The sequence below is a fragment of the Budorcas taxicolor genome, chromosome 2 (genome assembly GCF_023091745.1).
Source record: "Budorcas taxicolor isolate Tak-1 chromosome 2, Takin1.1, whole genome shotgun sequence".
Classification (NCBI taxonomy): domain Eukaryota; kingdom Metazoa; phylum Chordata; class Mammalia; order Artiodactyla; family Bovidae; genus Budorcas; species Budorcas taxicolor.
Genome location: NC_068911.1, coordinates 23,622,133 through 23,636,049, shown reverse-complemented (window position 1 = coordinate 23,636,049; position 13,917 = coordinate 23,622,133). Strand labels below are relative to the sequence as shown.

At 37.5% G+C, this 13,917-nt stretch overlaps 1 protein-coding gene across 1 annotated transcript in view; it reads left to right on the top strand.

Annotated features, from left to right (window-relative positions):
• The window catches only part of LOC128060038 (phospholipid-transporting ATPase ABCA3-like), a 212,443-nt gene that overhangs the window by 100,565 nt on the left and 97,961 nt on the right, over window positions 1-13,917 (top strand). Inside the window, exons 13-15 of the mRNA XM_052652249.1 lie at window positions 5,551-5,649; window positions 8,033-8,186; window positions 9,568-9,865. Coding sequence (XP_052508209.1) covers window positions 5,551-5,649; window positions 8,033-8,186; window positions 9,568-9,865 — 551 coding nt within the window. The remainder of the gene's footprint in view (window positions 1-5,550; window positions 5,650-8,032; window positions 8,187-9,567; window positions 9,866-13,917) is intronic.

The window sequence follows — 13,917 nt, the reverse complement described above, 5'->3', positions numbered from 1 at the left end:
TTTTACAGTTTTTCTTTGTTCACATTGTCTTCTTTTTGTTTTTCTCATTTTTGGCTTGATAATTTTCTTCTGTAATATGATTGAGTTTGGTTTTTATGAATCTAATGTATATCATTTATTTGTGGTTGAAATCAATGAAAATCAAGTATGTTGATCTACAAGTGTATCTACTTGCTTTAAAAAGATTGTCATTCAAAATAAAGTGCATTCTAAAAGATATATGTTTTTCTACTCCCTTCCTCCAGATTTTATCATTTATGTCCTATTTTCATGTTTGTCTTTTTATTGTTAATTGTAGTTATAATTCATTTAAATTTTTTGAATTTTGTTTTATTTTTTAATCTATACTTTGGTTTACTTTAGTAATCTTCATTCTTTTTATTTGTTTGCCTTTATTATTGTGATTGTTTTTTCCTGTAGATTCTTGTTTATCTTTATTTACAGAAGACTTTTCAATATTTCTTTTATTGTAGGTTTAGTACTGCTGAATTCTTTTAGTTTCTGATTGTCTAAGGAAATTTTTTATCTTTTCTTCTATTCTAAATGATAATCTTTTTGGGTACTTAAGTTGTGAGGTTTTCTCTTTCAGGTCTTTGATTATATCATGCCACTCCCTTCTGGTCTGCAAAGTTTCTGTAGAAATATCAACCAATAGCTTCATGGAGTCTCCCTTGTAGATGATTCTTAATTTTCTCTTGCTGCCTTTAGAATTTTCTCTTTATCTTTTGCTTTTGCCATTTTAAATATGATATTTCTCAATGTGAGTCTTTTAGGGTTCATCGTTTTGCAACACTGTGCATCCTGTACCTGGATGTCTGTTTTCTTACTTAAGTTTGAGAAGTTTTTAGCCATAATTTCTTCAAGTACATTTTTAGTACCCATGTCTCTCTTTTCTTCTTCTGGAACCCCTATTATGCACAGGCTGGCATAATTTTTATTATCCCCTAGATATTATATGTTGCTTTAACATTTTTTATTAATCTGTCTTCTGTTCTGATTGGGTGACTTCAATCATTGTCTCTCCTGAATCACATATTCATTCTTCTATGTTATTTTGTGAATATTCATTGCTTCCAGATTGGTTTTTATTTAAGCAGTTGAATTGTCAATTTTTGATTGGTTCACCTTTATATTTTCCAGTTCCTTTTTATAGTGATCTGCATTTGTATCAATAGCTTTTCTTAATTTGGTTAGCATTTTTATTACTTCTTTTTGGTTTTAGTTAACTGGTGAACACTGTTTCATTATTTGTTCTTTCAGGGTATTTCTCATTTTCTTTTTAATTGGGAGTAGTTCCTCTGACTTTATTTTATTTGACTTTCTCTGTCTCTATGAATTTATGAGAAACAGTTACCTACTGTGAACTTGAGGTATTCTTGCCAGGAAAATCCCATAGACAGAGGAGTCAGGTGGGCCATGATCCATGGGGTCACAAAGAGCTGGATACAATGGAAGCAACTGAGAATAGCACATACGGCACACTTTCAACTTCAAGGGTTGTTCTTATATGGGAGTATACTTGTGCAAACTGTGTGTGTCCAATATTTTTGTGTTAGTACTGGTTTTGGTATGGACACTGAGCCCAGTGTGCTGACATTTATCTCCTTGATACGGGGTGTGGTTGGTGTTGGGAGATTTAAAGTCTGTGCAAGATGTAAGGTGGGGTTTCCTCTTTGCTCTGTGACTATTGCTACCCTATCAGGGGCAGAGTCTGCCCCTCAGTTGTTTTTGTATTTGAAGTCCTGAGTGTCAGGTTTGATATGGCTCCATTGCCCTTGAGTGTGAGCTCTGCCCTAAATAAGGTGGTTGTTGAAGCATGTGAAGCCCATGAAATCACAGAGGCTCTATGTGATGCCTATCCATTCCTCTGTTGTGTTCGTCTCAGATCTAGCACAAGGCTGTGACTGGGTGTTGGGACACTGTGGCTGTATGAATTGAGGTGGCTGTGCTTTCACCTGATCCGGACTGCCTCTGTGGCATACTTTTCTCAGGACCTCTCTGCCCCACATCTCATGCTAAGCTGAACTGGAGTGCCCTCAATGGGAGACAAACTACTATGTACTCCTATGCAATGACAATGTTTATTGCCATTTCACTTGATTCACACCCCCAGGCTTTCTGGGCTGTCTCTGCAGAGCTATATTAATTCCTCTCCCAGGGTCTGTTTGCCTGAGATTTAGCACTTATCACTGCAAGCTCCTGTGGAACTGCCCTCTGTGCACATTGACAATATCCCCCATTGCCACATCTGCTGACAAAGGCCTCCACAACTTGGCCTGTTTCACACCCCAAGCACCCTGGTCAGTTTCTGCAGAGCTAGACTGGGTCTCTGCACAGAACTTGAACAAGGCTGTGGTGTGCAATGAGCAGGGTCAATTGTTTCTCCCTTAAAATTGTAAAGTGCAATGAGGCAGCAGCCTCCAGTGCAAGGCTGTTTCTGCCTTGATTGTCAGTAAGCCAACATGTATACACTCTTAGGGAGCTAGGCATCTCTAGCCCATCTATCTCTCTTAGCAGTTTTCCCAGCTGGTAAGGGGGCCCATTTCCTCCACAGGATTGATATGCCCAGACTCTTTACTCCTCAGGGAAAGGGTCTGGCTGTGTTGATTTTCTTCTTATAGATTGCTCCCAGGGGCAAAGACCCTGACTTAATGCCTTTTCTCCATCCTACCTGGTTACATGGAGATCTTTCTTGCAGCTTTAGTTGCAAACATTGGTTGACTGGAGTTCTGCCAGTTTCTAGTTAGTTTTTGTGAGAATTGTTTCACATGTATGTATATTTTTGATGTGTTTCTGGGGAAATGTGAGTGCTGCACCCTCCTACCCTGCCATCTTGATATCCCAATTGAATTTTGTTGTTGTTGTTCAGTTGTTAAGTTGTGTCTGACTCTGCAACCCCACGGACTGTAGCACACCAACCTCCTCTGTCCTGCACTATTTCCTGGAGTTTGCTCAAATTCTTGTCCATTCACTTGGTGATGCTACCTAACCATCCCATCCTCTGCTTCCCCTTCTCCTTTTGCCTTCAGTCTTTTCCACCATCAGGGTCTTTTCCAATGAGTTGGCACTTCACATCAAGTAGCCAAAATATTGGAGCTTCAAACATTTTAATTTACTACATTTTAAATCATAAAAAGGACAATGCTAATAATAATGCTTGACTGATTCATTATAAATTTTTTTCTTCTTCAGACTTATGGGGGCTTGAGTCTGCTATTATATCTATGTGACTGCTACTGCTAAGTCACTTCAGTCGTGTCCGACTGTGCGACCCCATAAACAGCAGCCCACCAGGCTCCCCCGTCCCTGGGATTCTCCAGGCAAGAACACTGGAGTGGGTTGCCATTTCCTTCTCCAGTGCATGAAAGTGAAAAGTGAAAATGAAGGCGTTCAGTCATGTCTGACTCTTGGCGACCCCATGGACTGCAGCCTACCAGGCTCCTCCACCCATGGGGTTTTCCAGGCAAGAGTACTGGAGTCGGGTGCCATTGCCTTCTCCGATATCTGTGTGAACAAATGTACAAAGACCACAAAACTGTTCTCACAATCTTTCTCTATATAATTGCTTTTAAGAGTTGCATTTACTATGTATTGCTTAAGATTTTGCTGTGTAGGAAAAAAGCACAGAGATTTCTCAAAAAGTGAAAAATAAAACTACCACGCATGATCCAGCAATCTCATTTCTGGGTATTTATCAAAAGAATTGAAATCAGGATCTCAGAGGAACACCTGTACTCCCAAGCTCATTGCAGCATTATTCACAATAGGCAAGATACGAAAACATCCTAAATGTCCACCTACAAATGAATAAAGAGAAAATAAATGTATAAACAATGGAATATAATTCAACTTTTAAAAAGAAGTAAATCCTGTCTTTTGTGACAGCATGAATGGATGGACCTAGAGGACACTATGCTAAGTAATATAAAACAGACACACAAAAACAAACACTGTATGATCTCACCTGTATCATGGAATCTAAAATGGTCAAATTCATAATAGCAGAGAGTAGAATTGTGGTTGCTAGAGCTGATGAATGAAGGAGGGGGAAACAGGGAGTTGATGTTCAGTTTATTCAAAATTTCGGTTTATGAAAGATAAATAAGTTTTGGAGATCAACTATACGCCATAGTGCCTACATATAACAATATTGCATACTTAATAATAAATTTATTGACTATGCCAAAGCCTTTGACTGTGCGGATCACAATAAACTGTGGAAAATTCTGAAAGAGATGGGAATACCAGACCACCTGATCTGCCTCTTGAGAAACCTGTATGCAAGTCAGGAAGCAACAGTCAGAACTGGACATGGAACAACAGACTAGTTCCAGATAGGGAAAGAAGTATGTTAAGGCTGTATATTGTCACTCTGCTTATTTAACTTATATGCAGAGTACATAATAAGAAATGCTGGCCTGGAAGAAGCTCAAGCTGGAATCAAAATTGCCAGGAGAAATATCAATAACCTCAGATATGCAGATGACACCACCCTTATGGCAGAAAGTGAAGAGGAACTCAAAAGCCTCTTGATGAAAGTGAAAGAGGAGAGTGAAAATGTTGGCTTAAAGCTCAACATTCAGAAAATGAAGATCATGGCATCTGGTCCCATCACTTGATGGCAAATAGATGGGGAAACAGTGTCAGACTTTAATTTGGGGGGCTCCAAAATCACTGCAGATGGTGATTGAAGCCATGAAATTAAAAGATGCTTACTCCTGGGAAGAAAAGTTATGACCAACCTAGATAGCATATTCAAAAGCAGAGACATTACTTTGCCAACAAAGGTCTGTCTAGTCAAGGCTATGGTTTTTCCAGTGGTCAGGTATGGATCTGAGAGTTGGACTGTGAAGAAAGCTGAGTGCCGAAGAATTGATGCTTTTGAATTGTGATGTTGGAGAAAACTCTTGAGAGTCCCTTGGACTGCAAGGAGATCCAACCAGTCCATTCTGAAGGGGAGCAGCCCTGGGATTTCTTTGGAAGGAATGATGCTAAAGCTGAAGCTCCAGTAGTTTGGCCACCTCATGCAAAGAGTTGACTCATTGGAAAAGATTCTGATGCTGGGAGGGATTGGGGGCAGGAGGAAAAGGGGACGACAGAGGATGAGATGGCTGGATGGCATCACTGATTCGATGGACGTGAGTCTGGGCGAACTCCGGGAGTTGGTGATGGACAGGGAGGCCTGGTGTGCTGCAATTCATGGGGTCGCAAAGAGTCAGACACAATTGAGTGAGTGAACTGAACTGAACTGAATATTTACACTGAGAGAATGGATCTCAGATTATGTGTTTTTACCACAAAAACAAAAAATAATAAAAAGGATGAGAGGAAATTATGGGAGGTGATGGGTATGTCTATAGCTTTGGTGGTGATAGTCATACGTGTATATTCCAGGAATATTCCACATTCCTGATTTATCACCTACCATGGAAACTATGATCAGCATTGCAGCGAAGGATAAACTACATTTTCCCCCACTGTTGAAGGCAACAAAAATATTAATGCGAAAATCACCTTCCCAGTACTAGCTCCTTCACCTTCTTCTCCTAGGTTTAAAGATCTATTTACTGAAATGGAAGACAGACAGGAAGAGTTGGGTATTGCTAGCTTTGGTATCTCCATCACTACAATGGAAGAGGTTTTCATTAGGTAAGTAATGATGCATGGGAGCAAGAGAGTAGAAAAAAAATTTATTTTCCTTAAAATCAGATTTCATTTTGAAAGCAAGACCCATCATGTGTGGAGCTAGAATAATTGAAGTAGTAATGGATTGTTAGCTATGATTATCTTCTATGAATCACAAACATATCAGTTTATGTACATTGCTTGCCTGATGTGCTAAGGCTGCTGTGACTCATGGAACTAGAGTGAGAATATCAGTTCAGAGAGTTAGGAAGCAGGATACTCAATGAAAAAAAAAATGAGACTAGGAAACTGCACAAAAAACTAAATCCAGGTACTGAATACCTAGAGCAGAGGAATATTTCATAAGATTATTTGAAACTTTGGGATTACAATTGAATGTCTGTGTATTTTGTGGGTAGAATTGTTAGTACTGGCCTAGAGCAAAGAGAGAAGACAGAAGAAGCAAGAACTGCAATCTCATAGCTTCCGGAATGAAAACCACAATCACAGAAAACTAATGAAAATGACCACATGGATTTTTTCTCATAGGGGACTGAAATGTAAAAGCAGGAATTCACGAAGTACCTGGAGTAACAGGCAAGTTTGGCCTTGGAGTACAAAATGAAGAAGGACAAAGGCTAACAAAATTTTGCCAAAAGAACAAACTGGCCACAGCAAACACTCTCTTCCAACAACACAAGAGATGACTCCACACATGGATATCACTAGATAGTTAATATTGAAATTAGATGGATTATCTAGGTTGCAGCAGAAGATGGAGAAATTATATACAGTCAGCAAAAATAAGACCGGGAGCTGACTATGGCTCAGATCATTATTGCAAAATTCAAGCTTAAATTGAAGAAAGTAAGGAAGAACAAAGACTATTCAGGTATGATCTAAATCAAATCACTTATGATTACAGTGAAGGTAACAAATAGATTCAAGGGATTAGATCTGGTAGGCAGAGTACCTGAAGAACAATGGACGGAGGTTTGTGACATTGTACAGGAGGAGGTGACCAAAACCATCCCAAAGGAAAAAAAATGCAAGAAGACAAAGTGGTTTTCTAAGGAGGGCTTATAAATAGCTGAGAAAAGGATAGAAATGAAAGACAAAGGAGAAAGGGAAAGACACCTAACTGAATGCAGTATTCCAAAGAATTGCAAGGAGAGATAAGAAAGCCTTTCTTAAATGAACATTGCAAAGATAGAGAGGAAAACAATAGAATGGGAAAGACTAGAGATCTCTTCAGAAAATTAGAGATACCAAGGGGAAAATTTCATGCAAAAATGGTCACAATAAAAGACAGAAACTAACAGAAGCAGAACAGATTAAGAAGAGGTGGCAAGAATACACAGTAAATATACAAAAAAGGTCTTAATGACTTGAATAACCATTTTGGTGTGGTCACTCACCTAGAGTCAGACATCCCAGAGTGTGAAGTAAAGTTGACCTTAGGAAACATTACCTCGAACAAAGCTAGTGGACTTGATGGAAAATCCTAAAATATGGTGCTGTTAATAGTGCTGGACTCAATATGCCAGCAAATCTGGAAAACTCAGCAGTTGCCACAGGACTGAAAAAGTCAGTTTTCATTCCAATCCCAAAGGAAGGCAATGCCACAGAATGCTCAAACTATCACACAAATGCACTCATCTCACACTCTAGCAAAGTAATGCTCAAAATTCTCCAAGCCAGACTTTAACAGTATGTGAATCATGAACTTCCAGATGTTCAAGCTGGATTTACAAAAGGCAGAGGAACCAGAGATCAAATTGCCAACGTCCATTGGATCATAGGAAAAACAAGAGAGCTCCAGAGAAACATCTACTTCTGCTTTATTGACTATGCCAAAACCTTTGACTGTGTGGATTACAACAAACTATGGAAAATTCTTAAAGAGATGGGAATACCAGACCACCTTACTTGTCTCCTGAGAAACCTGTATGCAAGTCAAGAAGCAACAGTTAGAACAAGTCATGGAAAAACAGGCTGGTTTCAAATTGGGAAAGGAGTACATCAAGGCTGTATATTGTCACTCTACTTATATAACTTATATGCAGAGTACATGATGCAAAATGCTGGGCTGGATGAAGCACAAGCTGGAATCAAGATTTCCAGGAGAAATATCAATAACATCAGATATGCAGATGACACCACCCTTATGGCAGAAAGTGAAGAAGAACTAAAGAGCCTCTTTAGTTTAATTTTTCTGAAATAAGCTTAGAAGCATTATGAAAATAAAACTTCTATATATTATCAATATCAGTTTTTACAGATTTAACAACTTCTAGCCAGTGATTTTTTTTAAATTTTTGACTCAATTTTTGAAAATTTATGATGAACTATGTATTTAGAAACCACTATTCTGGTTAAAATAATTTTTCTTTTTCTATGTGTGTAGGGTCAGTCAATCGAATAATCCGATTTTGCAGACCCTAAAAAGTGAAGATGAAAGTGAAGACATAAATCAGAATATGAATGTCCCTAGAAATTTTGAGAGATCACATTTTCCCTCCAACTTGAATGAGCACTCTAATATTACATTTAATACTGGGGTGAGCAACTTCACTAAGAATATAATTTTGTATATATTTGTATGGGATAAAAGTTATAATATTTCATTTTAATATTGAATTAAAAGTAGAGTTTGAGTTCTTAGCCAAAGAAATTCAGGTAAGGAGTAGTATGTAAAACAATTCAGTTAGTTTTTTAATTCGAAAGTAAAATATGATAGTAGGAATTAGATTTTTACTCTTCCCATTATTATTCCTCAGAGTCACTTATCACAGTTTTGAACTGTTAGTCCACTCAGAGTTGATAAAGTTTCTTATAAAACTTATCACTATTCATGTACATAAAACTATTTAAATTTATGAATTGAAATGAATTGATATTTCCTAGTGAACTATTTACTCCCAATTCAGTATCTTTCTTCATTACCATGGGAAATTTCATTGGACTGACAAGCATTTCTTTCCTTGTTCTCTTAACTAAATACTCCCTATAGTGTTCCCCCAAAACACTAGGGATTCTGATGTGGGTGATATATTTCTCAGAGTTGCCCATAAGCATACTTTCACTGAGAGGGCTGATGAGTCAGTTGTGAAGCAGAGTTGATATTGTACAACTAATGTGTGGAATTTTGAACCAGAGAGAACTGGAATTCCTGCTCTATTCACTAGCTATTTGACTTTAAACAAATTATTTAACGTATTTATGCTTTAATTTAATTCTCTGTGAGACATTTTAATGAGTTAACACCAAGTAAAATATTACCTTTGGAATGTTTGCCATGAATTGGATCCTTTAAAATATAATTTTCCTCGTCTCCCTGCTTGCACATTTCTGCTATACCACTCTTCCTTATTTCCCCCTTCTTATAAAGATGCAGACAATGAAAGATTTGCAGAATAGTGTAGAAAAATTAATTGTATTACTATATTCTGTTATCCAAAAATATATCTAATAATCCATCTTTTAAAAGTCAGAAAACAATGTGAAAAAGAATCCTTCTAAACTTTACCTTATTTCCAGTCAGTGACAACATCTAAATGCTAGTTGTTTCATTCAGAAAATACTGATTGATGGGACTTCTCTGGTGGTCAGTGGCTAAGAATTTGGAAATATTACAATTTAATATTGGCTAAGAAAGATAGATGTGATGTTGCTCTGGTCAGAGACACTATGAATGTGTTAGTGATCCTTTTGATGTTTTCAGTGTAATTAGATGGAAGCATTAATCCTTGCATTCAACACATTATACAAATAAGAAGTCTTGTTTGTCACCTAGTCTGTGAACTATGGTTATGTTCTTTCTGTTCAAGGGTATATTTATAAACTTGTATACATCCTCTATCATAAGATTTAAAATATTAATGAATTTCATTAAATATTGTGACCATTGTGATGCTGTAATGCCATCTTCTGTCTTGTCAGTGGACTCTTTACAGTCAGCAGTTCTTTGCCATGTTCATGAAAAGAGCAATGTTCTCTTGGCGCAACTGGAATTTGATCTTGCTGCAGATACTAGCACTCCTGGGTATTTTTTATTTTTTGATGAGCGATGTGGAGTTTTCAAGAGGTGAAGAACTTGAGAGAGAAATGGATTTGAAACAATATGGTGAAACAATTGTGCCCTTCTCAATTTCTGGAAATTCTGAGTTTACTATGAATTTTGTAAAAAATCTTGAGATCTTGCTAAAGGCTAAGAAACAGAAACTTCATGAAGTAAAAGGTAAGTCTCCTTCAAAAAAAAAAAAATGACTGCTAGTAGGTAAAGACCTGTTGTGTTTTTCCAAAAAAGGTCTTAACTGGAATATTTAGTTACTTGTTATTTTTATTTTTATTTTTTGTAATCTCGTAAAGACAACTAAACCAGATGCAAGAACAATCAGTTGAAATTACTGGCTACAAAAGTTAATTATTAATGGAGGTGCTGGAGTATGGGTCATCTACCAGCCATTTCCTACACCTTCCAAGTGAAAGTGAGTGAGAGTCGCTCAGTCGTGTCCAACTTTTTGTGACCCTATGGACTATACAGTCCATGGAATTCTCTAGGCCAGAATACTGGAGTGGATAGCCTTTCCCTTCTCCAGGGGATCTTCACAACCCAGGGATCAAACCCAGGTCTCCCGCATTGCAGGCAGATTCTTTACTAACTGAGCTATCAAGGAAGCCCTCACCTTCTAAGGAATGGACTCAAGTACCAAAATATTTTCTTTTGTGAAATGTAGCACAGAATTTCACATAAAACCAGTCTTACAGTGTGGTATGATGGTCCTAAATCCTGAAAGACTCCTCATAAGTTATGTATCTAGATTGGCCGCATCTAAAAACGGGTAAACAAGTATGGCTGAAAGCTTTATGGGCAGGCTACTCAGAACTTATTTACTTGTAAAGTAGTAATAGTAACCGATTATATGTACTGAACAAGTACTTTTGGCAAGAACTTTTCTAAGTATTTGCATTGTCTATTTCTATAACAATAATATTTCCTAAAGTTGGGGACACTAAGGTTTGGAGATGTTAAGTGAGCCGCCACAATTCATGCATCTAGTATGTATTAGAGCAGGGATTAGATTTTAAGAGATTATAATATTAACTCACACTACACTAGATCATTCCAGTAAGAGGCAAGTCTGTCCTTTTACAAGACTGACCATTTCCTGCCAGGTAATTCATTTGTATTTCCTTCAGCTGCTATCTGGTTAACAGTGTTACTTCATGTTAACATATTACCTATGCAGTTTAGCAGGTTTATCTTTTAGGTTCTATTGTGAGAGGTGAAAGTGCATTCAGAGATGTTGGTTAATTCTACCATTATCTTGATTGTATGTTGATAAACATTATAGGTTGGGTGGCATAAAGCCTGTCAGTAAATCATACATTTTTTTCTCCTCCATTACTGGATGACTAAATGAACACTTATTAATCAAAAATGACACAGTTGTTTAGAAGAGGGAAGAGAGAGAGAAAATGAATTTGCCCGATTCAAAATGTTATTCTTTTTCACTACATTATATTGTTGATACAAAAATTAAAAGACTATATTTCAGAGATATATTAATAATAAGGATCAAATTAAATCTTCCTTCTTGTTAGTCCTTTTACCATCTTTCTCTGCTGTGGTTAGTCACTCAGTCATGTCCAACTCTTTGTGACCCCATGGACTGTAGCCCACCATGCTCCTCTGTCCATGGGGATTCTCCAGGCAAGAATACTGAAGTGAGTTGCCATGCCCTTCTCCAGGGGCTCTTCCCAACCCAGGGATTGAACCCAAGTCTCCCATACTGCAGGCAGATTCTTTACTGCCTGAGCCACTGGAGAAGCTCTAGCATCTTGCTGTTGTCTTAATTAAAAATTATTCGAGTAGCTCTTGAGAAAATTAGTAGGCTAAGAAGCCTCAAATTCTTGTTCTACATACACAAAAATAAACTTAAAATGGATTAAAGATAAGACAAGAAACTATAAAATTCCTAGAGAAGAACATAGGCAAAACACTCTCCAACATAAATCGCAGCAGGATCCTCTATGATCCACCTCCCAGAATATTGGAAATAAAAGCAAAAATAAACAAATGGGACCTAATTAAAATCGAAAGCTTCTGCACAACAAAGGAAAATATAAGCAAGGTGAAAAGACAGCCTTCAGAATGGGAGAAAATAATAGCAAATGAAGCAACTGACAAAGAACTAATCTCAAAAATATACAAGCAACTCCTGTAGCTCAATTCCAGAAAAATAAACAACTCAATCAAAAAAGTGGGCCAAAGAACTAAACAGACATTTCTCCAAAGAAGACATATGGATGGCTAACAAACACATGGAAAGATGCTCAACATCACTCATTATCAGAGAAATGCGAATCAAAACCACAATGAAGTACCATTTTACGCCAGTAAGAATGGCTGCTATCCAAAAGTCTACAAGCAATAAATGCTGAAGAGGGTGTGGAGTAAAGGGAACAAACACTCTTACACTGTTGGTGGGAATGCAAACTAGTACAGCCACTATGGAGAACAGTGTGTAGGTTCCTTAAAAAACTGGAAATAGAACTGCCTTATGACCCAGCAATCCCACTGCTGGGCATACACACCGAGGAAACCAAAATTGAAAGAGACACGTGTACCCCAATGTTCATCGCAGCACTGTTTATAATAGCCAGGACATGGAAGCAACCTAGATGTCCATCAGCAGATGAATGGATAAGAAAGCTGTGGCACATATACACAATGGAGTATTACTCAGCCATTAAAAAGAATACATTTGAATCAGTTCTTATGAGGTGGATGAAACTGGAGCTGATTATACAGAGTGAAGTAAGCCAGAAAGAAAAACACCAATACAGTATACTAATGCATACATATGGAATCTAGAAAGATGGTAATGATAACCCTGTATGTGAGGCAGCAAAAGAGACATAGATGTACAGAACAGTATTTTGGACTCTGTGGGAGAGGGAGAGGGTGGGATGATTTGGGAGAATGGCATTGAAACATGTATAATATCATATATGAAATGAATTGCCAGTCCAGGTTTGATGCATGATACAGGATGCTCGGGGCTGGTACACTGGGATGACTCAGAGGGATGGTACGGGGAGGGAGGTGGGAGGGGGGTTCAGGATGGGGAACACGTGTACACCCATGGCAGATTCATGTTGATGTATGGCAAAACCAGTACAATATTGTAAAGTAATTAGCTTCCAATTAAAATAAATAAATTTATATATTTTTAAAAATTCTTGTCCTATAGAAATAGCTAGTAAACACACACACACACACACACACACACACACACAGTTTAGCTAAAATAGCTTCTTATAGAAACTGGTGAAGTGTCTGCAACAATCAAGTGAATGCCCAGTCAAAAAAGCTACATGCAAACTGTAAGGGTATCTGTGGTGTTTTTGCTTATCTTTACACCATCACCCTCTCTGGGACAGTACACTGAGTTGGTAGAAAGCTATGCATTTACTGGTTGCTCCTTTGGGGTGAAAAGAGTAGAATTTTTTTCAACATTCAGGCCAAGTTGAGAACTGTGCAAAGAACTAAATTTGTTTTACTTGACTCAGAGCTCAAATGAGAACAGTGCCATAGTTTGGATATTATATTAAAGTTGCTGAAAGCAGTGATAGATGCCAGGATATGAAAACTACAAGGGGGACTGCAGACATGCAGGCACCAGGGACAAGATATTATGGGTATCACAGTACAGTAGAACATCTAGGGTCCCAAAAGGGAACAAAGGTAAAATTCATAGGGATATTAATACATTTAAAAGCAGCCATATATAGTGAAGAGATGAAGGAAAAACATATACATAAGCCCAGAGGATATATATGCCCAGAAATGTTCTGAGAAAAATTAAACCTTTATGCCAGACAGATTAGTAAATTCTCTCTCTGCTGAGATACAATCTGCAAAGACTAGGATGCAACTTTTTTCAAATCCCAGATGTCAAAAAAAAAAAAAAAATCACATGCTATACAAATAAACAGACACATGCTCCATTCAACCAACTCTAGAAAACACAAGCTTTGGATTTATGGGACAAAGACTTTAACTCTCTTAAATGTGTTCACTAAGTTAAAGGAAACATGAGCAAAATACTGAAGTAAGTCAAGAAAGCCATATATGGTAAGAATATCAGCAAAGACAAATTTTTAAAAGAACCAAACAAAATTCTGAAGCTAAAAAATACAAAACTGAATTGAAAACTTCACCATAGGAATTCATCAGCAGACTTGAGCAGGAAAACGAACAGTCAGCAAATGTGAAGACATAAT